Source organism: Corvus kubaryi, unplaced genomic scaffold (genome assembly GCF_017639235.1).
Source record: "Corvus kubaryi isolate FWS band 111438036 unplaced genomic scaffold, C.kubaryi_AGA036_p1.0 37260, whole genome shotgun sequence".
NCBI lineage: Eukaryota > Metazoa > Chordata > Aves > Passeriformes > Corvidae > Corvus > Corvus kubaryi.
The window spans coordinates 6,705,964-6,732,985 of NW_024581077.1; the positions used below are offsets into that span (position 1 = coordinate 6,705,964).

At 41.6% G+C, this 27,022-nt stretch overlaps 1 protein-coding gene and 1 long non-coding RNA gene across 2 annotated transcripts; one reads left to right on the plus strand and one right to left on the minus strand.

The window, feature by feature from the left end:
• Positions 1-1,492: 1,492 nt before the first annotated feature.
• On the minus strand, positions 1,493-14,857 carry AQP11 (aquaporin 11). The gene is made up of 3 exons (XM_042024187.1): positions 14,263-14,857; positions 9,080-9,196; positions 1,493-2,433 (listed from the first exon to the last, which is right to left on the minus strand). Exons 1-3 carry the CDS (start codon positions 14,855-14,857, stop codon positions 2,381-2,383), a joined length of 765 nt encoding a protein of 254 aa, XP_041880121.1. The 3' UTR covers positions 1,493-2,380.
• Positions 14,858-14,877: 20 nt separating this feature from the next.
• LOC121662707 lies at positions 14,878-20,621 on the plus strand. The gene is made up of 3 exons (XR_006015381.1): positions 14,878-14,965; positions 18,064-18,136; positions 20,402-20,621. It is a non-coding gene; the product is annotated as an uncharacterized LOC121662707 (long non-coding RNA).
• The last annotated feature ends 6,401 nt before the right edge of the window (positions 20,622-27,022 follow it).

Sequence of the window (27,022 nt, forward strand, 5' to 3'; positions counted from 1 at the left end):
CCCTGGAGGTACCGTTGAGAAGTGTCTTGTGTGGATTGGCAAGTCTTATTTTCAAAAAAACACTGTATTTAGGCTGTGTGTAAGTGTTCTGGACTTCATAAGCTTTTGTTACCCCAAATGTAAAATACGCCTTTTTGCCTGCACTACCAAAACCAGTTAAATTCTTCAGTTCCTAGCTCAGGTTCATTTTTCTTTATTTCTGCTACTTTTGTTGGGTTTTTTTTTCTTTTGATTTGCATTAATTTAGTCAATTTAAGGCCTGTCTAATTCTTAGTGATTCGTCTTTTAATTTTGTGTTCTAGTGCCTATAAATACAGCAACTACTTGTTAAACACCCAGATTGGTACCAATTTCTTTTAGACTATATGTTGTGGCAAAATAATAAACAAGGCAGACATGGAGAAGTCAGATCTCATCTGACCTCCTTACTTTATGGACTTTGCTTTTGCAGGCCATCAGAAATGATGTGGAAGTAGGGCCTCTAATCTAATAAATCTTGGCTGCCTGTAGGTTTGTACATCTGCTTTCTCTTTGTCTATTTTTATGCTCTTTGAGGTTTATTTTTGAGACCTTTATCCTGTGGGCTCCGTGGGCTTAGAGGAGACATCAAATCATGTAGATTTTGAAAGACTTGTTTCCATAAGAGAGGTGAAAAAGTGGGGGGTAAAATTATTAGGTATGGATCACTTTAAAAATAGGTAAAAGAGATAAAAAGCAGTAACACAAGAAAGGGAAGGTAGAAACCCCCAAAAGGATCTGCTTTATCAGAACAAGGTATAAAAATAAATCTTTTTTCAGAGGATCACATCTTTTCAGGCTCAGTGTGCTGGTGTGTGGTCCTTGCCATGGAGAGTTTTAACAAGTTTCCTTTGGTAGAACTACTCACACCAGGGTCGAGGAGCTGCTGAATGATAACTCAGCAGTTCTAGTTCTCTTCAGTGTATTAGCAGGCTAATTTCTTTTATTATTAATTACTGAAAACAGGGTCATGGATAGCACTCTTGTATGTGAAGCACATTCATACAACTGATTTAATTTTGCAATATAATCTTACAGCTACCTTGGAAAAATAAAACAAGAAAAGATTTTATTGCAACAAGGAAATTACACGGAAATATTTACTTCCCAAACTCTTGCAAAAAAGATAGCTGACAAAAGATAGCTGTTAAAAGACTTCATCAATTTACTGTGAAAAACCCCCCATCTGATTCCTTTTCTCTTAAAATATGGTTTGTAAGATGACTTGGATGATGAGGCGAAGGACACAATTCTGAGATCTTTGTAGAATTTGTTAACCATCTCTCCTTTTAAACCAAGTAACTATAAAATGAAAAACTGAATTTACTTTTAAATTTGAGAGATCTATTTTGGCATATTTAAAAACTAAGCTGCAGCCAGAAGAAGAAACCTCATGCTAGAAACAGAGCTTCAGAGGGTGGTACCCATCAGTGGCGTCTGCCTCAGCTGAGGCTGAAAAGGGCATGCTTGTGCCTGTTTTGTATAGGTAGCTTTCCTGTAGGTTTTATCTCTGTTATTTATTCTCCTGCATTGCAGATTCATTTGTTTTTTAAAGAAGTTGATAAGAGCTACATAAAATCAAGGACAAATGGAGTACTGCATGATTCATGCCTATATACTGTGTCTATGTGAAGAGGCAGCAGTAATTGCCAAAAAAAAGTAGAGGGTTTTGCCTAAAATGCCATTTGATGTGTGTGTCTACAGAATTTTATGGTACTTTGTTACTGCTTTTTCCAACAATCTCCAGTGTGACAGGAAGGGGCAGAGCCTGCATGGAAGGAAGGGAGGGGTTACTTACCTGCACACAGGTATTATTAAAACAATGTTGGTCATACAGACTTTTAATTTTGGTGTAGGGTGGCTCTAGAACAGAGCTGTGGAGACTCTTCTAGGGAGTAGTGTAGCCTTTCTTCCTCTCAGAGGTAGGTATATGGCAAGTAGGAATATGATGATGTCAGTATAAGAAATCTTCAGCTCCCTTTTTGCAGATGCCTTCAATGGGAAGAAATCCAATAAAATCAAACCTTGAAAGGATAGGGTATTTCTCTAAAATTAGTTTTGCATGCTAATAAAGGTCAGCAAATGGCACTTATGGCTAAAGTGACAAAGTTTGTGTTTTAACAGTCTTTCACATTCATATGGCTTAACTGAAAATGGTGGCAGATATTCCCAAAATCCCAATATGCATTTACAAAATTATTATTTGAATACAAAGTGGTAAGTCATATATCTCAAATGTGAAGTCTGAAAATACAAATGAAAGGTGGCATGGAAGTCTGTCAACAGTTCTCTGAAAGCTTTATGTCTGCAGATGTTGAAAATATTTTTTATGTAGTGCTGCCAAATTTCAGGATTTGATGTCTCAAGATATCCGAGGAAAGAGTTCATCCCATATAAAAGCCACAAGTATTGTACCTGAAATGAGAAGTTACAGAAAGCACCTTTATTTAAATGCATTTGAGAAGGACTCAGTACTGGTATGGAAAATTAACATTATATTCAAGTATTTGAGTGTCTAACACAATACTGCAGAGACTGCATAAGTACTTTTTGCAAAGGAAGCTTCAACAGGCCATGCAAGTGGTCCCTGTGAGTTAATAATCTTGTTTTCCTTAGTATGGTTAATGCTTTGATCTGTGTAAGCCAAGCCAAAGGCAGAGAGTTTGGCTAGGTGAATCCAACACGGGCACCTTCCTGTTCCTGATCAGGGTTCCTTTCTTTGTAGCTGGATGTATAAACGACTGAACCAGCAGCTTAACCTCCATCCTTCACCTGAGTTTGATAGCTGTGTCTGTTTTGGTAACATCATTTTTAGGCACTGCCAAGTGGGTATAGGATAGTGGGTGTTTTATTGAAGATCATTCTGATTTAGGGCTTATTCTGAAGCTGAAAAAACTGTTAAGTTAGAGATAGTGTACAATTCTCATGAAGAAACTTCTATCTCAAGTTGGAAGGGACCCATAAATCCAAAGGGCATCCAAATACAGTTTATTATGACCATCAGTGTATTCTTTCAGAGACAAAGAGGATGGCATTGATGGCATTGCCCACACATAAGCTTGTATTTATGAAACGTCTTAGATCACAAAAAAAGCTTATTGGAAGGGATTCTGTTTAGTCCAGTCTCCCATTCAGTGCAGGACTTTGCCTATGCTACATGGGTCAGTGAGACTTTCCCTGGCTGAGTCCCAAAAACCTCCATGCTGGTGACTGTAGCATTTCTCCAGGAACCTAATTTCAGTGTTGCTGCACCCTTCCCCCTGAATGTTTTCCTGGGGTCTAAGCTGAACTTCCCATGCCCCAATTTGTGGCCTTGCTGTTACTTGTTGCCAAAAAGAATGGTTAATCTCTGTTATCCTTGTAACTACTCTTGAAATAATGCTTCACTGTACTTAAAACACACTTTCATCTTATTTTTGTGGCCTAAACAAGTCCAGTTCCCTCAGCCTTCCCTCTCAAATCAGGTACTCCAGGCCCTTCATCATCTTTGTAGTCCTCCACTGCCTGCATCCTGTTTTGTGACACGTTGCTCTTGAATGAGGGGACTCCACCTATGTTCCAGATGCCACCTCACATGCATTGAGTAGAAGGAGGCAGTAATCACAGAATCAATTTGTTTGGAAAAAGCCCTGAGATTATGGAGTCCAACCTGTCACTGAACACCACCGTGTCAATAGACCATGGCACTGAGTGCCACATCCAGTCTTTGCTTAAGCACCTTCAGGAACAGTGACTCCACCACCTTCCTGGGCAGCTTTTTCCAAAATCTAATCATGCTTGCAGTGAAGAAATTCTTCCTAATGTCCAACCTAAACCTCCCCTGGCACAAGCTTATGCCTATGTCTTCTCATCCCATCACTGGTTGCCTGGGAGAAGAGACTGACACCCCCCCCTACCCCAGCTGCAACCTCCTTTCAGGTATTTGTGGAAAGCTGTAAAGTCCTCCCTGAGCCTCTTTTTCTCCAGGTTAAACAGCCCCAGCTCCCTCAGCCACTCCTCATAGGACCTGTGCTCCAGACCCTTCACCAGCTCTGTTGCCCTTCTCTGGACGCACTCTGGCACCTCAGTGTCCTTCCTGAACTAAGGGGCCCAGAACTGGACACAGCACTTGAGGAGTGGCCTCACCAGTGCCAAGTACAGGGAAAGCATCACTTCTCTGGTCCTGCTGGCCACATTATTGCTGACACAGGCCACGTGCCATTGACCTTCTTGGCCACCTGGGCACACACTGGCTCATGTTCAGCTGCTGTCACCAGCACCCCCAGGTCCTTTTCTGCTGGGCCACTTTTCAACCACTATGCCCCCAGCCTGTAGCCCTGCTGCATGGGGTTGTTGTGGCCAAAGCTTAGGACCCCGCACTTGGTCTTGTTGAATCTCATGTTGCTGGTCTCAGCCCACCTCTCCAGCCTGTGGAGATCCCTCTGCAGTGGTGCTGATCCCAAACTGCTGAATCACGTGCTTTGTCTTGCAGAGAGACCAAACTGTTGTGAAAAAACTTTAATTCAGGTCACTGTTGAACACACTGGGGAATATGAACTCCCAGTACCGACACCAGTGTACTCTGCATGGTATTGGCCACCAGCCAGGTGTCAGCCCATTGATTGTGACAGTTTGAGGTCAATGGTTTAGCCAACCTTTATTGCAGCTAATAGTCTTTTTGAGTGACCCCACCTTGAACCAAGAATGCTGTGGGAGGTGTTATCAAAAGCCTTACTAAAGTGAAGGTATGCTACATCCCTGCTCCCCCCTCATTCCCACGTGGATTCATCACAGAAAGCAACCAAGCTGGTCAAGCATGGATTACCCTCGCTAAATCTGTGCTGACTGTTCCTGTGATTACCTTTGTTTACATGGTTGGAAATGGATTCCAAGACTAGATACTCCACCACCTTCCCACTGACTGAAGTGAGACCAACTAGCTTACAGTTCCCTGGGTTCTCTCTCCTCCTCAAAAGGGGACATAATACTAGCACATTTCCCATTGGCAGGAACCTCCTCCAACTGCTGTAGAGTCTCATAAATGAAGGACAGTTCCAACACTGGCCAACTCTACCTCCATTTCTAGGTGAATCCCACTAGAGTCAGTGGATTCACAATCACGTATGTTGTTCCTATACTGTTGCTCCCTATTTATTGCTTTCTTTCAAAAACTTTACTGATTTACACAGAGGTTTGGGAGCAAATTTTGCTTGGGAAGACTGTGTGGTACCTCAGCCTTTCTTCCATGCCATCCATCACTAGGTTGTCTCCCCCATCCTCCAACTGACCTACATTTTCTCTGGACTTTTTTTGTGATTAGGATATTTGTAACTCTGCGTGCCCCTGCTCTTAGTTCCAGCTGAGCTCTAACCTTCCTGATTTTGTTTCCAAGTGCCTGTGCAAAGCTCTTACATTCCTCCTTTGCTGCCTGTCCCACTTTAAACTTCTTACATGCTCTCCTTTGTTGTAGGGAAGCTCTTTGTCTAGCCAGCAGGGAAAGGCTTTCTGTCCAAATTCCCAGTCTAACTATGTGACAGATTCCTTCTGCACATCTCAATCTATTACTGAGCTCTCATGAGCTTTTTTTTAAAAATCACCCTTGTAACGTATACTTTTCTAATTTATAGCAGCTTCCAAGGGAATTACTACTGACTTAGCAATTTCCTAAACAAGCAGAATTTTTTTTTAAGTCCATAGTCTGGACAGCTCTGCTATTTACCTTCCCAGTCCTCCTCTGGACCCTGAACTCTTGTGAGGACTACAACCCAAGCAGCCACATTCACCACCCATTCTTCTCTGTAAGCAGGTCGAGTTCAGGATTAACCACTCACTGGCCCTTTAGTATTTGAACTAGACATAATTACTGACAGTTTCTAGGAGCCTCATGGATTGCATTCACTCACTGCATAGGAGTTTTTGCTCAGATGATGTCTGTGGAGCTGAAAACCCCTATGAGGACCAGGGTCTGGGAATAGGAATAGTTTATTTTCTAGTTGTTTGTTGAAAACCTCCTTTGCTTCCAAGTGCCTGAGATACTGAACACTTCACTGCAGATGGACTTGGAATTCTTGTTTCTTTGCTTAAGTGTTTGAACTTGCTAGCAGCCTCTGAATACCCTCTCCTCTGAGCAGAAAGCTCAGTGTCACATGTTGCCTTCTCCCTTGCTTACCTCTTCCATTTACATCTACTGCTAAGTGACTTTTGTGGCACTGATTTTCTAAGGAATAGTATTAGTCTTTCTAGTAAAACTGATCTAAAAACTGATTCTAGAAACCTAGCAGGAGGCTAGGCCAGGTTGGATGGGGCTTTGAGCATCGTGGTCTAGTGCAAGGTGTCCCTGCCCCTGGGTAGGGGGGTTAGAACTGATGGTCTCTAACATCCCTCACTCTACAATACAATTCTATGACATGCTAAGCTGGCACCTGTCCAGGAAAGAGCATTTCATTTTATTGACCTCATGACTATCTTGTCACCAACTTTTCCATTCATAGCTGCCATCTCCCTGGTACTGAAAGCAGCATTAGCTCCGTCCCCATTATTACTGATGGTATAATCATCCCTGGACAACTAACATGGATTCCTTTGGCAGCAAAACAGAAACTGTCTTTGTTCCACTGGTACTTACTGAGTCTATGTTCACAGTGCAGAACTTAGGCCTGCCTGTGCTAAGTTATAAACACTTGCTGGCATCTATGTTTATTGCAGGAATCGGGAGTTTATTGCTGCTGGAGAATCACCTTCACCAAAACATCAACGAAGCCATTTTGAAAAATGAATAATTAACTACAATTTCAAGATTAAATTCCTGAAAGACCATAAACCACCAGGAGATTTGTTTATCCTAAAAGAAAATTTCCATTTCATCCTCATCTTGTGAAAGTGATAATCAGTCTTCCTCTTGTTCTAAGTGTCCTTTCTAGGAACATTGTTTACCATGTGCTTACAGCCAGATCAGGGTATCAGTTATATACTGAACATTCTCCATCTCCTTGTCCTCATAGATTTTTGCTATGGCCATAAATGAGAATATATTGCACTTTGCACAGGCAATTTTAAGTTTCGTGATATGTTAGTCCATGGTTCTACTGTGTGGTAGTTATTTCAGCAAAACACAAAAAACCCTTCTGAAAAAAAGTAAGTACAAAAAGTAAGTAAGTAAAGTAAGTAAGAACAAAGTAATTTAACCATCTAAGAGGCTGATGCTGGAAGAAGTAAGACATCATATTAACATATCATTGTGACTCTGCCAGTTTCTAGGAAGTCTGAAACAGCATTTCTACTGGCATGTGAATTCTGAAAGTAATTTTTTACAATTGAATTTAAAATATCCCTTCCCTCATCATCTACTTTCATGATTCTGCTTAGAGGTTCTTTCCCAAGAATTTATTGTTTACAACTATTGATTTGTAAGGTCTCTATCAAATGTATGAAATGCATCCATGAAACATCCTTGTTTTGTAGTAAGATATTTATATCACTAACAGGTGATCCACAGACCTGAGATCTGTAACTAATGTTGGCTACAGTAGTGACACTGCAATAAGTGATGTGTCCTGAGTATTCACATCTTTACAACTGCTCAGTCTGGCATTCCTTTCCCTCACAAATCAAGAGACAGCATTCAATGTATTCTGTATGTATATTCTAGATGTTAACTAATGACAAACCACTGTTCATGAATTTTCATAGAGATAGAGCATTGCTCCCTAATCACATTCTAAGTCATGGGTCCATTTCAGTTAAGGTCAGTTGATTTTATGATGTCAAAAATCACCTGGAGGTTTTCTGCAAAGCTGTTCTGCAGGATGCATTTCGGAATGTAAGTAGAACATGGGGTTTCAGAATGCCTCCTGCTTCTTTAAATCACTTGCCAAAAGATTAAATCCCAAATACTTAGAACCTGGAAAATCTTTAAATGGTTATGAGGTTGAAATCAGTTACTGTATCAGCAAGCTAAAGCTGAATTGTGAGAAATACTATGTGGCCTGTCAGGACCCGAGTGATGCTGATCAGCTTTGCCTATGACATTTCATTAATTTCTCACTTACTCTGTTGGTTCAGTCATCCTGTTTGGAGATCGAATTTAACAAGATTATATTAAAGTGAATTTCAGTTAGGTTTAAACTTCTGTCTTCGTTTTTGGCTGACTGAGAGTCAAGGCAAGTAGAACGTGCACAGACCTGAACTCAGGAAAAGGAAGTGTTTGGTCAAACAGGAGCCCTTTCCAGGGTTTCCTGTGTATATTTTACATCCTGTTGTGCCTTCATCACTGTTGTACCTTCTAATAGGATTAAGAGTCATGAAAGAATTCAGGATTAGCAGACTGCTTCTTTATATCCCTAAGCAGAAAGCTCAAGATTTTTAGGGACCAACTGTAAACAAACAACAGCATGAAGTATCACATGGAGCATTTTCATCTGCACACAGCTAGAAGTCAAAATCAATAGCTTCCAAATTAAAACCATAATTTAAGTTAGAAAAAACCTAGTTGCTAACACTTCTTATTCTTAAACTGCCAGAACAGACTGTGTCCAATAGTGACTGGGGGAAAAACACAGAATGGGAACTGCAAAGTTTAGACACTATGGGGATAAAAAAGATTTGATATAACAAAAGTGGTAACTGAGAAAGCATATTTAAGGCACTTATCTCAATACCTGCGGGTAGGGTTTTTTTTAATTTATCATCCCCCTGTGTTTGTAAACTGTCACAAACAAGACAGACACTGCGTGGTAACCAGTATGTTTCTCTTTTTGAAGTTCATCAGGCTGATACTTACTTTCAAGTAAGGACCACATGATCTTTAAAGGTCCTTCCCAATTCAAATCCTTCTCTAATTCACAAAACAGTGCTGCAGGCACTCTACATAGAGCATTAAAAATTTTTAAAATACACAGCCTGCATTTGCAAAATGAAACCATGATTCTGAATGACTTCAACACATATATTATAATCTACTATCTTCTGGATTTATTTAACACAAAAATCAAGCACACTCTCAAATAAACAACACCTATTTCCTGATTTATGAACCATGTACTAAATAACACTTTCTCAAATACATAAAGTATTAAGAACTTACCTAAGGATGGTGCTATCCAATATACTAGCGAGTAACTCAAAAATTTGTCATAGAAGCAATCTGCATGTAATGAAAAAGCCAGTGCTGGGTTAAATATTGCTCCTGTGAGATTTCCACCTGTAATAAGATGTAAACAGCATGAAATCAAACCATCTTTCTTAACATTTACTTTAAATTAAAATGCACATACACCATACTACAAGAAATCTAGACCCTGCAATAAAGTGAATTAGCAGAAGCAGTTTGAAGAGATAAAACTCTTCTCAAGTTATTCACCTGATGACATAGTAAACAGTTTAACTGTTTTCTCAAAGGCTTTAAAACATGTGAAGGGTAAGCTATAACTTCCTTTATCTCTTTCTAGCAAATATTCTTTAAAGAGATAGGTCTGGCCAATGTGGAATGTTTCTAATGATAAAGCTAGAAGCTATTTCTGTATCATGATTTTAGAGGAGACAGAAATTACATAAGTCATTACATTATAGCCTCATGTCACATGAAACACATATGCAAGATAAAAGAAAAAAACTGTCAAGTACTGTTCTTGCTAAGCTGACCCCTCTACTTTCTTAAAGGAACACTAATATTACCATATCAATGTACAGAACGTTAAGATTTTCAGATGGTATAAGAACTGTGGGAAACTTCTATATGTTGTTCAAAGAAAATAGAAGCAAGAGCCACTCCACTGTCTTGCAGAAGGAAGCCAAGCATCTTTCCTTGCCTCTGACTTCAGATGTAAATGCAGTTGCCTAAACATTTTCTAAATAACGAGATCCAAACACATTACACTGGGGACTAAGCTGTAATTACACTGCAGATACCTGGAGCTAAGGATGTTTAATTCTTACATATGTTGTTCCTCTCATTGCAATTCTGCAGAAAAAGCATTACTCACAGCTAAACTATCTGTTTTCCTCTACTGTTAGTTACTAACCACCCCATACCTGTTTTATCTATTAACCTATTCCCATAAAATATTCTGTAATTGCACCTATATAATTCCTTACAGCTTATTCTTGACTTCTCCCCAAATGAGCTTGTATGAGCTTTGAACTCACCCTTTGTACAAATACCCTGCTGCTGTAATCCTCATTTGCTATGACTGTGCAATCATTTACCCAAAGTTTTAGTAAAATCTTTGTCATTCTCTTCTCTGTATTTCTCTTTCTATATTCTCCCTATTATTTCTTTTACTGTTATTACGGTTCAGGAACATTTTAATCTTTGTTTGCCTACTCAGTTCACTGTGGTTTTACACTTGTTCTCAAGAACAAGTCAGATTTACTGTGCAGTCTGTTTTTCTGCACTGACATATTAGCAATGTCCACAGTTGCCAGGAAGCCCAGTTACAATAATTTACTTTGCTTTAATCTATTTATGACTCCACTGCTTCTGCTTCTATATCCACAAACATAGAGTTGAAAGCAGAATTTCACTCTCAGGATGCAGTTGATGAGCATTAAACATTAGACAGTTTTAGCTGCTGTATTTCTTCAATATTCATTACTAATAACTACTAGAATATCAACCATAGGCCAGGGGCACTACTATAATCTTACTTAAAATTATTTAACACCTCAGTCTCTGTACCAGAAAAGACAAATTATTTTATGGCAGAAGAAGTGTAATCTCTTTGATGGGGTATGCATAAAAAGTTTAAAAGGGGAAGTAATGCCACACAGGGCATGAGAAAGTAATTTTACCTTTTTGCCTCTACTAAAGGCAAAGCCAAAATTAGGAAGAAACTTGGAATTAAAAATAGGTATCTCATTTGTACCTTGATATGTTAGGCTCAGAAAAATCTAACCAATTTCATATGATTCTGACTTAACTGTAATGCTGCCTGCAAATAAAAAAAAGCCCTCAAAAGGTGTATTGCTTTAACCCCTAAATAAGTACTTTCCCAAAAGAACTATACAAAAATATCCTTTACCATCTTGCATATGGTCTGCATCCTTAGCTAATGAATCATTCCCTTAATGTGTAAAGACATAATGTTCTTTTTTTTTCTTTATTTAGTAGAAAAAAAGAGAGTGAAGCAGAACTTTTGTGTTCAGTATGTACTACTATAAAAATTTGGTTTGTGTAGGGACTAAATGTAAAAAAAAATCCAAATATTTATAAGTACAAAAAAGTATAAGAAAAAGTAAAGGAACAGCAGTAAGGTACAGGGCAGACCTCAGTACCTTTTATCAGTACAACACTGACCTACTGAGATGTGTTTTTTCCAACAGCTTCATTTGTTCAACCATAAAAATACAACTGAATGTTTTTGAACCTTCTGTGCATCAATACTTTTAGACAGGTGTAAGCCACAGGGATGTCGCTGTCCTTCAGAATTTTACCCACACCAAACTGGAATGAGAGGTGTTCCTTCTTACAGTCCCTTTTTAGACAGCAATCATTCACCTTGCAGGATACAGCTTTCAAACTCATAGCAGAGCATAATTCATGGAGTGAATTACGATATGCCATGTATGAGGTGTTTTTTCTGTAATTTCTAATTCACTCATAACTGTATCAAACACAAGTCCTGAAGGCACAATTGATTTAGTTTTTTGAAATCAGAGTATAAAAAGAAATCACTATAATGAATTTTATTTTGTAAATTTAATGCACCTGGGCTCCCAGCTAGAACACTGTATTTACCTGTCGCTGTTGTACCGAGAACGGCGAAAAACGACACGAGTCCAATTTCAGGTTAAGTGGCCAAAATGGCTCTATTTAATGATATAAATCAGCTTATATAGCTTTGTTCACAAGGGTGGCATGACCCCACTGGTCACTTGACTATCCACCCTCTAGAGTGATAGGTGGAGGTTCCATAACGCCCATTCAAAATATTTTTTCCAATGGACAAAACAACTTGGGCAACAAGTTTGCAGGTGCAAGATAAAGTCTTGGTTTACAAAAAACTGTTTTCAGCTAGCTTGCATGAGAAAGAAAAACTTCACAAGATGCTTCAGCAGCTGGAAAATTCCTCTGCTCCTAGCCTTTTAGTATCCACACTTACCAAATTAAAGTTTAAAAAAATTATTATTCAGACAAGATTCTAAACTATTCAATACTTTTGTACAAAAAAGTAAGAGTGTGTAAGGGTAAGTTTGCCTTAATTTGTGCTGGTTGCTTGAGCCTTTGGTACTGGGTGTGCAAGGAAGAGCTCTTCCTCTTAGAGAAGCACTCAAGTTTCTTATAAACAGTAAACAAAGAGGTGCAGAAGATTTCCTGAGAATGATCCTGCTCAGCTAAATTGTTTATCTGTCTGTCTTCACAGCCTGCAGATGAGAACTTGTCCTGCTGGAGGCCATGGTTTGTGACACCTGATTTGTAAGTCACTCTCCCTGCTGCGTGTGAGAAGCAGAGGTAGGACAGACATGGTTAGGGCTATGCCATGAGATGCACAGGACATACGGGATATGTGCAGCAGACATCGTCCATGGCCACTTAGCAGGCCCCTTGTTATTGCCTCAGCTATGCCAGGATCTGAATACACATACATTTTTATAGTAGACTAGTAGACTGTAGTTTAAAAGAAATGCAAAGAAAAATGTCCAGGTGGGTGTTGTGCACACGATGCAAAAGAGGCCTGGGCACCTCAGCAGGTCTGAGGTTTCCTAGAAGTACGTGCAGATCGATTGCACTGGATAGTCCCAACAAGGCCAAGTTTATGGCACAGAAGGGCACTCAGCCTTCACGTGGCACACTTAGCCTTCTCCTGCTAGAAAAAGATAGGAACCTGGCCAATGACACTGGGAGTGAATTCTTTGTATGAATTAGCTGAAAGAAAGGCAATGTGACACATATTATTTTACATGACTGTTTGCTAAGCAGGAGAAGAATGTTAGGAATCAGGAATCCAGATTTCTATGCTCGCAGAAGAGGGAGGAGGATATTTGGCTACACTTTCACCAAGCAACGGAGAAATATATTTAATGTCCTCAAATGCACTGACACCTTGCTTCTGCTTTTAAAAGTTAACTTTAGAAAGTAGTTCAAATTACCAAGTTAATTCTCAAAATTCCCCATCGACTTTTGTCTTTAACGTATTAGCTAATTTCAGCTAAAAATAATGAGTAAAGATTTTTACATTACTACATCTGAAAATGTGACTGTACATTGTTCTAGATGCTATTATGTTAAATAGCATTAATACAGCTAAACCTTTAGGACAAGGCATTAGTGACGTCCCGGATGTTTGCAGATAAGAGGAGTGATCTCCCTCTCTCAAAGGGATTTGGTAATTGCCTAGATTACTTTTTCTGTGGTGGGGGCAGTAGCACAAGCAAGGAGTTCTGTAATCATGTCTTTCACCTCTCCAAGCTACACGACCTCCTTGCCAGTAGGAGAAGGACTCCCTGCAGGGCAGTCCTCAAGTGACCTAACAACTCTTGTCACTTTGGTGGGGACAAGAGGGAACATCAACAGTCAGAAGAAAGAAGTTCAGACTGACTCCCCTCACCTCTCCCTTCCCACTGGTCCAGAGAAGATGGACAGGTGACAGCGTCCCAGCTCTGGGAAGCACGAGGTGACAATCAGGTAAAGGCGGGGATATGGACACACATGGCATTACAGACAATAAAACAGGCACCTCTTTTTTTCCTTTTTTTTTTTTTTTACATTTGGTGTGATGAGGTATTATTGCTGTATGTATTCCACAAATAACCACTCCTGCCTCTGATTTAGGGAAATAGTTAAATAAATTGCACTGATATGAATTATGCATTATTTAAATGCAGAGTTTCTATATTACCAGTCTGTACCCTGCTGTTGCACAATCAGCACTTTTTCCTGATGCAGCCAGCGGTGCTCTCCCAATGACACTTAGTAATCAGAACACATAGTATGAGATCTCTCACGCTGTATAAATAGTTGGATTATGAAACAATCCTTCACTGAGATATTTTAACACTTAACCATATGTACTTGCAGACCTGACATAATTTTAAATGTGTAACTCATTTCGTTCTTAACCCCATACCTGCCTGTAATTCAACCAGGCAAACTTTATATAAACGCCAAATGAACTTTGCATATGTAGGACGATACAAAAAGAAATCATCAAGGAAAGTGTAATCTAAGAAAAAGCACTTTGCATCTAAACACTTCTACGAAAACAGTAAGAACCCCTTCCATTACAACTTTATTGCAGGAACAGAAGGAAAAAAAGAAAAAAGACTAACCTGCATACACGAGCATGGTGATGAGAAGAGCAATCAAATGGACTCTGTATTTGGGATTAACACTTTCGGCTCGCAGGACGGCCAGCTGGAAAACGACAGAAAAGAGCAGTTCTATGCAGAATGCCTGCACCTCTGTAGTCTGCATGGGGCTGCTGCAGCCCTGTGAGAGTGCTCCAAAATGTGGCTCTGCCATCTCCAGACTCCAGATAAAGTGCATGAACACTCTGGCGAGCACTGCAGCCACGAACTGAGCGGCGATCTTGAGTCCCCCCATCCTGAGCGATGTCCCGCCGCCCCACATGGGCTGCAGGGCCCCGCAGGGATTGCATGTGCTGCCGGCGAGGGTCAGGCCGTGCAGGACGGTGAAGCCGTAGGTGAGGGTGAGGGCGGTGTGCGGCTTTGGCTCCACGTTGCCGAGCAGGCTGAGCTCGTTCGTGCAGGCGCAAATCTGGAAGGTGCTGAACATCTCCACAAGGAAAGCGAAGAGGTGCGGGCGGGAGCGCAGCCGGCGCCGGGCCAGCCTCCGGCACAGCCCCACGGTCACCACGACGCCGGACATCAGCAGCAGGGAGCTCCCGACCCCACCGACAGCCATGCCCGGAGCTTCACAGGCCCGAGGGCTCGCGGGAGGTCCAGCCCCACCGCCTGCGGGGAGAAAGCAAGCGGGAGAGGGAAGGAAAATGCCCCCGGCTTTCCCTTGGAGGTAGGAGCCAGCTTCTGTTCCCACCTGCGAGGCGCCTGACTCACCCTCCGCTCAGCGGAGCAAAGGGCAGGGGTGAGGGCAGGGGGCTCCCGCTTCCTGCCAGGGCACGGGTTAGGACAAGGAAGCTCTCTCCCTGCGGCGGAAAAGCACGGGGAGGGGAGCGGGGAGAAGGGGGCTCTGCTGCCCCCTCAGCCCCTCCGCCGCGGGACGGACCGAGCTCCCCTGTCCCCTCAGCCTGCCGGAGGAGAAGGAGGAGAGGGAGGGCCTCCGCTCCCGGCCGCGCGGGAACGGGAGGCGAGCCGATTTCCCGGCGGGATCGGCGTTGCGGTGTGTCCGTGGCTGCGGGAACGATTCCAGCCCCAGCGCGGAGCCGGGCGCGGGCTCGGCCGCGCCGCCCCCTCCGGCGGGCGCTGCGGCACCGCGCATGCGGGCGGGGCGCTGAGGGAGCGGGGGGCGGGCGGGGCAGCTCCGCGGGGCTGGCACCGGCACCGCCCGCACGCACCGGCACCGGCACCGGCTGTCCGCGGAGATCAGGTCCCTCGCCCCGCGGTTTGCAACAAGCTCCAGAGAGAGACATTGGTTATTTATTTAGAGTTGCGCAAGCCTGGGTGCTCGGTGGTGTTCAGCAAAAGGAGCGTGCCAACTATCAGAACTTTTTTTATTGTTTGTGCGTTGTAGCACACACAGGCATTACAGAATTACAGGATCAATTAGGTTAGAGAAGACCTCTAACGTGACATGGAGTCCAAGCTGTGACGGAACGCGACCATGGCAACTAGACCACGGCACCGAGTCCCACATCCAGTCTTTCCTTTAACACCTCCAGGAACAGTGACTCCGCCACCTCCCTGGGCAGCCCATTCCGATGTCTAATCACCCCTTCTGTGAAGAAATTCTTCCTAATGTCCAGCCTAAATCTCCCTTGACACAGCTAAAGCCTATGCACTCTCATCCTCTCACTTGTTACCTGGAAGAAGAGACCGACCCCCACCTGGCTACAGCCTCCTTTCAGGGAGTTGTAGAGACACAAGGTCCCTCCTGAACCTCCTCTTCTCCAGACCAAGCACCTCCAGCTCCTTCAGCCACTCATAAGATTTGTTCATTGACTACAAGTTACATAGTTATCTTACTAATTAGCACTCTATCTTCTATTGGTTAATGATTCTCTCACTTCCCGTGCTAATTCGTCCGCATGTTCAGTGTTTTATCTTTTTTGAGTTGGTGAGTTTCTTGGGTCAGTGGTGCGTGAGTTGGTGGCCAGGATCTCCCCCTGCCAGAATTACCTTTTACCCAGTTGGAGCTGATTCAGCACAGTTGCTGAGTTGTCTTTATTAGTTTCTTCCTTATCTTGTGAGTTCTGCCAAATGTCCTTGTGGCCTGTGAATTCTGTGTTGTGTCCACTATCAGCGGTACATCCTTCTTCCCAAGCTTTTTTATCCTCCTCCTAGGTCTGAGGTCATTGAAACAGGTTGAGCCCTAAACCTTAACAAGGCAATTCTACTGACAATTTGTTTTTCTAACACCTGGACATCACTTAGAGCTTCTTGGCTGCTCTGTTTCATGGATTAAACCTCCTTTCTTGTTGATTAGGCTTGAAATACACGAAGATCAAACATTAGAGAACATCCTTTTTTAAGAAAATTCTTACATTTACCACGTTTTGTAACAAGACAGGTTTCTTTCCTGTGTTTTTGGGAACCTGGTGGTGCAAAACGCAATGCGCAGATTGATTCAGCCTCCTCCTCCCACTCACTTGCTGGGAGAAGGGTGTTTGACAGAGCGCCCGGAGGAAGCAGGTGGTGATTCTTGGGCTTCTCCAGTGGAAGCAATGCTAAAAATAGGCATCATCCTCATTCTGCTGAATGTGGTAACGTTGGCATTCATAGCAGGGCCCAAATGGCATCAGGACTGTCCTGGGAAAATAGGCATGGGCTCCTTTAGGGTAATTCTTTGGCCTGGTAACTGAGAAGGGTGAGCCCAGCGTGAGGTAATTGGGAAATGCTTCCTGTCCTGTTAGGCTGGGGCTGAGTTTTCCTTCAGTCTGTCCCTGCAGTGGTATTTTGCAGTGTTTGGAATGGGTTGTACCTCTCGCCAGAGTGTTTTTCTGGTGGGAAAAAGAAAAAAATGCCCAAGCTCTGAGCACATGAACGGTTGTGCTATGTGTCATTGGGTGTACTGATTTAGTTTGCACCCCAATAAAACAAAAATAAATGTGTTCTGTGGTGCTTTTTCCTACTTTTCCTCCTCTCTGTCACTGACTGGCAATGTGTTTTTAGGAGTGTCCAAATCCTGATTTTATGAACTCTAAAACTGAAGTGCTGCAAACAGCAGTAACCGCTGTGCTGCAATTCAATACACCTGCAAGGAGGGGCAAATGCTGAATGTTTTTCCAGAATTCCGGTATCCAGTAGTTTTGCCACAAGGTGGCATCAATGTCGGTTTATCAGACCTCGCAGGAATGGCTTTTGCCCGATCAAGGTCCACACAGCGTGTTTCTTGCAAGGAGGCAATACACAGATATGTTGCTTCCAAGCAACAACAGCAAACTTTTAATTGAAGGTCAGCCTACCATAAAGATCAAAGTTGAAACATACGGAATTGTTGCCCTAGAAGGGAGTGACAAGCTCTTACTCATTTCCAGAAATGTAGGACCATTGAGACACCTGGGCTTAAGAAATCTGGGGATAAAAGAGTATTTGGAAGGCACATTTGGCTCTGAGAAATAGGGTTGTTTTTAACAGGAGAGGGGGGAAAAACAGCAGTTGTACAGTGATGATATAAAGAGAGGAAAGGAAAAAAATGACAGAGCAGTTAGTATTTGGCTTTTGCTGTTTGTGCAAGATTAGATGTCAAAAAACGTGAGTGAGGCAAGGCAGGAGACGCGACTGTGTTAAGTCATTACCTAAGTCTCAAAGCACCTCCGTGAAAACAATGCATTGAAGCAACTGCTTTTGCCAGCAATGGTGTTCTGTAGCTGTAATGTGGAAGGAAAAAAACCCTGGTCTCTTTCAGAGCCTTGGACAGTTACTTGTGCGTATGCCCAGTCATGAATTTGTCATTTTAAACCAGACTAATAAGGTAGATGTTTGATTTAACAGCACGGTCTCGAGGTGGATTACTGGAGTGTGGATTGGAATTGATTGCATCTTCAAAGTATCTGTACGATCAGCTGTGAATATTTTACTTCCTGGTGTACATATAATTGTATTATTTGACCACCAGAGGGTAGTGTCATTCCAAACAATTGCTTTTGGTGTGCTCCTATAGGAACTTTATTTTGTGTTTTGCCACGGGGAGGTGAGAATAATAGATCTTCTATGTACAAGTTCAAGCCCTTAATTTTGTAATTTGTAAAAACGAGTGTTCAATGTCTCTTAAAATTAATTTTAGAACATATAGTTTTTTAGGTACTGAATTAGTTAGGCTCATCAGTTTCTTCTTCTTGGTGGCATTGCTGTCTCTGTCTCATTCCGGGTTGTTCTTGTGTATGCTCTCTCCTCCCTGAACAAGATTCCCTCATGCTCCTACCTGCTCTATACCAGGACATAAATAATTTCCCTTTTGTCTGATTTGTCCCATTTTCTTTTCTCCTCATTTCAAAGTCTCTCCACATCCTTTTCTCCCATCTCCCCTTCCATGCAAATCACTCCTTGTATTTTCCTTCCTATTTGTGTGTATTCCTACTTTCTCTTCTTTTCTTCCAAGCCCTTGTATTTCCTGCTTTTTCTGCATGCAGTTAACTGTTCTTAGCTGTGTGTATGGTTTCAGCCCCTTTCCTTCCTAAAATTCCCTCATCTACTTCCTTTTTCTATGGCAGGCTGAGTCATTTGGACAGTATCAATATGCCTGGAATTCTTGGATGGGTTTTGCAGGGTTGAAATTGGCCATTGTCATGCTGGAAAATGCTGGTGAATGCTTCCATCCATATTAATGTTAATGAATAATGGCAGAGGAGCTGAATCTGTAGTTCAGGTAACAATATACCAGGGAATCTGTGTGCCCCGTTTTCTCTGTTTGGGTTCAGTTGGTTTCCCCCAAAATTAGTAGATTTCCACTGACGTTTAAAGCTGCATTGGAAATACAGCAAGTAAAAGTAGTCATAGTGCCTCCAAACAGAAGATCGCTGTTGAGCAGGCCCTGGCAAGCTCGGGCACAGCTTTTCTTAGCAAGCGGCTGCAGAGCTTTGGGACATTTCCCCTTTCTGGCTGCGTTTCACAGCACTTGGATGCCGGTGCCAGGATTTGCACCAGAGGGCAGCCGGAAGCTCTGCTGTTCTGCTGTGCGGAGAGAGATCCCGGTGCACGGGCAGTAGGGAAGAGCCAGGGATCATACCATCCGGGAATGGCTCAGTGCACAGGAGTCTGAGCTCTTAGACAATACACCCGCGAGCCTTTGGTTTCAGGACAAGAAATGCCACTGCCTGCAAGGGCTCTTGCCTCAAGGACCTGGTGAGGGCGTTGGCAGGGATCAGAGTGTGCCAAGTGTACAGACTCTTTAAAGCTTTGCCCACACCGTCAAAGTAAACAGCATCAGGGATATCCCTGAGCACCGGAACTCAGCTGTTTCTACTGATTCTCATAATCCTTACATGGTTTTAGCCTGGGCCAATGAGCAGTACCCCAAAATATTCGAGGGGGTAAGTTAGGGGATACATCCTGCTGTTACAAATAGGCAGACTGTGCTTTCATGGACTTTTTGAGGCTTTCATAGACTGGACATTGGATGTCCTGTGCCAGCTGGCCTCAGGGGCAGAGACTGGTCCCAGACTTGTTTAATTTACTAATGTGAGTGTAATCACAGTGACTGGGCCCAGCCACTGGACTGAAAATCTGTTTTTCCAAACCCTGTTTGGTTTAGACACCAGGAACTGAAGGGAGGTTGCTTCCATCTGTTCCCCTATTCTGCCTCCAAAGATGACTGCCTCATACAAAAGAGCCAGAAGCTTTATTTGCTCTTCAGTCATGACTCGCCACCTTGCACCTCTAGCACTTAGTTAGACCACTGATTTTTGTTTTCTGATCATGCTGTTGGCTTTGATGGGAAGGACTTTTTTTTTTCTAGAAATGTAACAAGCAATGTTATTTTATGAGGTGAATCATGGACGAAGGAAATCTCCAAACCAGCTGATGTTCATAATCTCTGAGGTAACAAGACATATACAAATTAATATAGATAAAATCACTATTCCCTAATAATAGACACAGCTTTCAATGTTGTTTCTACCAGATATTTTGTTGTGGAAACCTACCTGTTATTATTGCAGCAGTGGGTGTAGAATTAGGATTCTAAACAAAGGTTTTCATAAGACTGGAGCAAAACTAGATTAATTTTAAGTTAATGATGAATGGAAGGCAGGTCCTGTTGGCAAAAGACCCTTGGATTAACTGATGCGTGCTTTGTTTATGAGCACTAAAGTATTTCTCTTTTTCCCTGTAGACCAAGATCCAGAATTAAAGTGAATCTGTTGGTTTTGATTTAAAACCAGAAGGATCTGCCTGTCTTCATAGCAGAGGTGCTCCAGCCCTTTGATCATCTTCATGGCCTCCTCTGGACTCGCTCCTGTAGGTCCATGTTCTTCTTATGTTGGGGCCCCAGAGCTGGATGCAGCACTGCAGGGGTGGTCTCACCAGAGCAGAGTAGAGGAGGAAAATCCCCTCCCTTGCCCTGCTGGTTGTGCTGCTTTGGATGCAGCCCAGGACATAATTGGCTTTCTGGGCTGTGAGTGCACATTGATGGGTCATGTTGAGCTTCTTGTCAACCAATACCTCCAACTCCTGCCCCTCAGGGTAGCTCTCGATCCCTTCATACCCCAGCCTTTATTTGTACTTGGAAATGTATTGGAAATGCCCTGACTCATGCAGGACCTTGAACTTTACTTTGTTGCACTTAATGAGGCTTACAAGGGCCCACTAAATCCACCCTAATCAAAAAGGATGAAAGCTTAAAAAGCTAAAGGCAGAGAAGAAGCTTCACATTTTTTAGGGGCTCTTGTTTTTCAAGGCCATTTATCTTTTTTTTCCCCCCCCTCTTCTGGATTATGTAATACAAAATAATCCTTAGCTTTGCCTTTCTTAAGTGTTGCTGTTAGCTGCCATAACCCCATTCATGATAGTAAAGTGACACTTGCTAACAAAAATTGCACAGTGTTCAGTCCTTCATCTTTTGTTCCCATCATGTTGCTTTCCATCTGTTTGAAGCTTGTTCCAGAATCAAACTGCTTGCCTTAAAATGTGGTCCTGTATTGAACAGGGAGTCCATGAAGCGAATGCTTATTGTCTCAATATCTCTGCTACACCCAACTTGGAAAAGAATTTTTAAGTTGCTTGTGAACATATTTTCCTTGATTATATGAGGTAACATAGAACCATATTCTAAGTATTGTAAATCCTGAAAAACCAGTAGAAGGCCCTGAGCTGAAATGACTCATTTTCAAGTATATCTAAGATAACAATCTCCAAAACAACCAACTGAATTCTCTGCTTCTGTTTATTATGCATAGTGCCATAGATCAACAATAATTATCATTGCTTTGTTTTCTTTTTACCTGTGATTGTTTCCAGGAAAAAGAAATGTGTAAGTACAAAACACAGTATTCTGCTGAACTTGTAAAGAAAGATACGTTACTGAATTCTGGTTGCCCTCACTGATAATTAGCTTTCTCTCTATGAAGTACCATGGAACAAACCCAACAAATAAATTACCACTGTGATTTAGAGTAGCTCCAATGAATATTTTTGTACAAATACAGTTTTTAGGGGCAGTATTGTCTCGTCTATCACTAAAATATGTTTCGGATGACTTTGTGTTTTGCAAGGCTGTGTTAGAGCCTTGGAATCCAGCAGTCTTTTTTAGCACACTGTCTTTATACGCTGTAAAAGCTTTTCAACCTGGTTCACACTCAGTTTTGTCTTTCTCCTTCACATATCTGGGTTGTGAGTGGCAGTCACTGTACTGTGTGAGCAGGAGGGCTTGTGCTAGTAATGCTCCCTTTTGCACTTGTTACCAAAGCAGTTTGGTTTTGGCCCAGGCAAAGCAGTTCTTGAATTCGAGTTTGATTGTAGATAAACTGTGTATTCAAGTGTAAATCATCTCTCTGTATGATGTTGGTGCACACCTGCCAAGTGTCCTTCTGAACCAGTAATCAGACATCACATTCCCTTGACATGTATGAAAGCATTTACCAAAAAAAGTGCTTTAGCAAGTGTGCCAGAAACTTCTTTGTGGGAAAGAAGTGAGTTCTTTTGTTCTCCCTCTCTCAGTTGTTACTGATAATGACTCATGTGTTGCTTACAGCCTCCAAAGTACAATAGCAGTAGTTCCGAAAGCAAAAGGGAGCTCTGCTTTTCTTTATGAACAGGTGATGAAAGATTTTGAGAGAAGGAGGCAGCCCATCTTAGAAGGCTTTGAATCAGACAGCTGCAGCAGCAAGCTTGACCAAAGGTGAGTGGAGAACCAGATATAAAGGGAATGATCACAACTTTTAGTTGGCTCTGATGTTGTCTGCCTCTGGTGCAAAAGGAAAGATTGTGGACCTGTGGAAAAAGAGCATGACTCTGATTTATGCCTGTTTTTATGTTGCACCTTCACTTGAGCTGTACCATGCCTGTGTCCATTGGGGTTTCCTTCGAAGAGAGCATTTTGTAAGCCTGTCTTTGCTGGCATCCCTGTTGATAAGGTGCGTTTGTTCGTTGTCTGTTCCCGATGCCGTGAAGCTGAAGCAAAGGAGAACTTCAGTGTCAGACAGGAAGATCATTTTGAGTGACTCGCTGTGGCAGAAGTTTGTGTTAGTGAAGTTGTTGCTTCTAGTACTGGGAGACATCTCATGCCTGTTTATTGTTGCATTCACGTAATTGCTTTGAAAGTTTAATAAGATTAAATCTTTATTAACACAACTGGGTTTCTTTCACTCAAGCAGATGCAGTACTTTTTCTATGGGGGATTATTTTGTTTGCTTATATTTTATATTTCAATACATGTATTTTTTTGCAGCGTAAGAAGCAGCGTTGAGTGGTTGATTCCTTCCATAAAGAAATCATAATTCATTTGTTAGAGATGAGGTAATCTGGTAGCAAAGCGTGCATGCTAGTCAAGAGAGGTGCAGTCTAATCCTTATTGCATAACCATGTGTTGTGGACTTGTTTTGATTCCAGCTCCGCCTGTCTGCAGCCTTCTACTTGTCAACTGGCAGTGTCAACACTTGGGTGTATGGATCATCATTGCCAAGTGGCATGCAGTCACAATCTCAGATGGGATCTCTAAACCTCATGTAATACAATTAATTAGAAATAACAGTGATATTGGAATATTACATGAGCATTAAAAAGTATGTTTCACAGTACTATTACAAGATGCAGTAAAACATTGCTCATTTTACAGGGCAGTAAATTAACAGATTGTTCAATGCCTTGTCTGAGATGTCAGGAGGGCTGTGGATTATGTGGAGCTTCTTGACTCCCAGGTTTTAACCTTGATCACAAAATCAAAGTATCGGCACCCTCAACAGATACTCCCTCAGCTACTTCAAGTTGTTGGTAAACCCAAGAACTGTGACACCTGAAAGCGTCACAGAGTTCCTGTGTGTAGAGCACACAGTCTGTGCTCAGGGGACTGGCTGTGATTTTGTTGGGCTTTCTTTTTCTTCAGCTGCTCCTACTTGGGTGTTCTGGGCCTAAAAAGTGAGCAATGGGTTTGCTTTATGCTGTGGACATGCTGGGCTCAAGCTGAATCACCTGGAGCTTTGAAAGTTTTCATGAGGGTGAGATGAGGGCACTGAGTATCAAGAGACTCTTTGTCCTCAGTAAGATGCTAGGCATCATACTTCAAGACAGATAATAAGAGGTAACTTGAAGGATAATATTGAGTCACCAGATCTTAGAAACAAGTACCGTGTCAAGCCTGCTGTTTCGCAGTTATTCTGTTTCTAGCTTTCTATGAGTTTTAACCTGTCTCTCAAGCCTGAACTTCCATGTCATCTTTGAAAAAAGATTATTTAGGGTCAGATTCAGCCAGTGCATAACCACAGACAACTGCTAATTTTCTATAATGCCACTGGTTTCCCAGAATTGAAGCTTTTGTTATAAACACCCATTTTCTCCCACCTTCTTTGATTTCTAGCCCACAGGATTTCAGAAAACAATTTAGTATGTGACTGAAATGAGTTTTCAGAGTTCTGTGGGAAAAATAGTCCTGAGAAACATGAACGGATGCCTTTCTTCTCAGTGGGTAATATTTCTGAACTTAACAAATGAAATGGTTTCATTTTTGTTACCATATTATTGAGGAATTGGAGTAAAGTGCCATCACAGTTTCTGAGTCCACCTAGGGACCAAGTAACCATGAAAAATGACACTTTTGGAGTTGATAGAAAAAGTAGCAACTGTGCTAACCGCTTAGATAACCACTTAGACCTAATAAAAAGAAATGTGTTTATAGGCATGTCAAAAGAACAGCAATACAATACAAACAAAAACCTATGAAAGCAATAAATGAACAATATTTTCAGGGCTAATTATCAGGCAAGAGAAAAATTGCTAATTAAATTTAGCAATGACATAAAATTGGAAGACAAAATCAAAACAAAGAAGAAGTGGAACATCATATAGGAATCACTGCATAACCTTAAGGACTGGATTAAGAGAAGTCACATAGTCATGTACTGGGGACTAAGGAAAAAAATTTGGTAGAACAGAGGAGATTTGCAGAAAGAGTAGAGGTAAAACATCTGGATTCAGTTGCCAGCTGCCAGTGTACTGTGGACCAGCTGTAAGATGTGCCTAGATGAAGGCAAATAAAATCTTGAAATGTCTCTTGTTGCTCTTTCAGAGTACATGGAAGAAGCTAAAACTCCACAGAGAGATGACCTGTTCAGTGTAAAAGACAATACTGACACAAGAACAAATGGAAAGGTATATGTGTGAAATGTGAAGTAGGTGAACATTGCTAAGCCAGAAACCAAACACATTTATTTTCAGCTTTGATTCCCATGCTTCTAGTAGCAAAGAGCACAATTTCATGATTCGAGGATTCCTTTCCAGTTGCAGTCATGTTATCAGTTACGTTCCTAGAATGACAGCTGAAAAATGTGAGGGCTCATTTACTGTCAGTAATACTTTTCCTTGCTAAAATACAACAACCTCCAAGAAACCTGGGAGGTAATCTTAAAGAAAAGCCAAAGTCAAATTACCAATTATATCAGGGTTCATTAGGCTGTGCCAGAGCACCACTGACCCCACATAGTTTGTCTAAACAATAAATATAAACAGGAAGAGGGGTTTTAATTAAGCTGAGGATCAAACAGAGGATTTCAGTAATGCAATGTCTCTCCCAGTCTGCTCTCAGCAGAATCTTCAGCCCAATATCTGAAAAGGGAAATTGCACTCAAATAGGACAGGGGAAAACTGACTTGCATGTAAGAGCCAAACCAAAACTGGAGGTCAGGAAAGTGAGAAAGACAAATGTTTGCTTCAGAAATAAATATACCTTAAAAAGACAGAGCCTGAGTCTTTTCTAATGAGCTAAGGCTTAAAAGAAATCTTGGTTATGTAGGATTCTGCATCAGTGTTTGCGTGCCCACTCCAGACCAGTTCCATAATCTCCAACTGGTAAACCACCAATAACAAGGATAATAAATGCTTAGGATTTCAAGACACAGACTTATAATGAACCAGGGAACTAGACTTGGTAATACTGCATGGAAATTGAATCCTACTGGTTCTAATGAAAAGGGATTTTGAAGAAAAAGAAATAAAAAAGGTAGCCTTTTGTATGCTAAAGGATGCAATGCATTTAAAACATACTTAAAACATACTCAAAACGTAATAATTAGCTGCATGGATCCCTTCGGGTGGAATATTTAATAAGAATGTGTGAAAACCTAATTCCCTCAGTGTTTACCATCTGACATAAATCTAATGAACTGATGTTAAGGGTCAGTAGACCATAACTTTGCAAATTCCTTCCGAAATGTGACTGATACCTTACCAGGGGAATCACAGCTCATATGGAGACCACAAAAAAGCATAACTTGCAATAAAAATAGTCAATTTCCTTTAATGACTTGTAATGGGGCCTCTGTTTGAGACTACCTATTTAGTTTTAATTAACTCTGATGCTTTTCAATCAGGGATCTGTTTTGGGCTGACTCATCCCTACTTCCCTCTGAAATTTCAGCCAGAGATGTTCAGCCGTTTCCCAGTATGAAAAGAGTAAGTTGTTTTTCAGTGTTAAAATATCTTAGAAGCTCAGATGCTTTTGTGGTGTGATTTTTTTTGTTGTTTGATTTTGTTGTTGGTTTGTTGGGGTTTTTTTGTTGTTGTTGTTTGTTTGTTTGTTTGGCAAGAGGATGGGATATGTATCAGGTCTGTGCCTCTTGTGCCTGTGAAAATTGACCTAAATTTGGCCAAGTCAGGAGGCTTTAAAAAAGAATCTCACTTTTCATGTTCTTGGGAGATGTGCTGAACTTCAACAGTAAAATAAAACAGTGGGTGGGAGAATGACAGAGGCTGGATGAGAAGATGATGGGAGAGAGGGGACATAAACAGGAAACTAGGACTGGCCTTATGAAGGTGTTGAATTGGCTGTGGGGGAGTAGACAAAGATTTACCTAAACAGTTTGGTGTGCGTGGGGACAAATACATTGGACAAACAAAACAGAAATGACAGGATGTATGGGAAGTGAGAAACTGAGACTGAGCAAGAGATGTTCCCTATGGGACTGGAGAGATTAACTCCTCCACCTTCCAGGATATTATAAAAATAAGAAAGAAATGCTGAGGATCTATCATGATGAAAATCATAGAATATAGAATGAAGTAATATTTTCTGTCTTCAATTTGGCCAGCTTACAGTGAATATGACTTCGGAACATGCAAGAAATTAGGAACTAAAAAAGGAATTGAGCTGCTGTTGCTTTAGATATCCATGAGATATCTAAATTATACTTTTGTAAGTTCGTCGCCATAAACTCTGTATTTCAAAAGGAGACTCAGCTTGCTTGAGACTCAGATCGCATAAACTTGGTGCATAAAGGCAAATGACATCAATCTCCTCTTGAGTGAG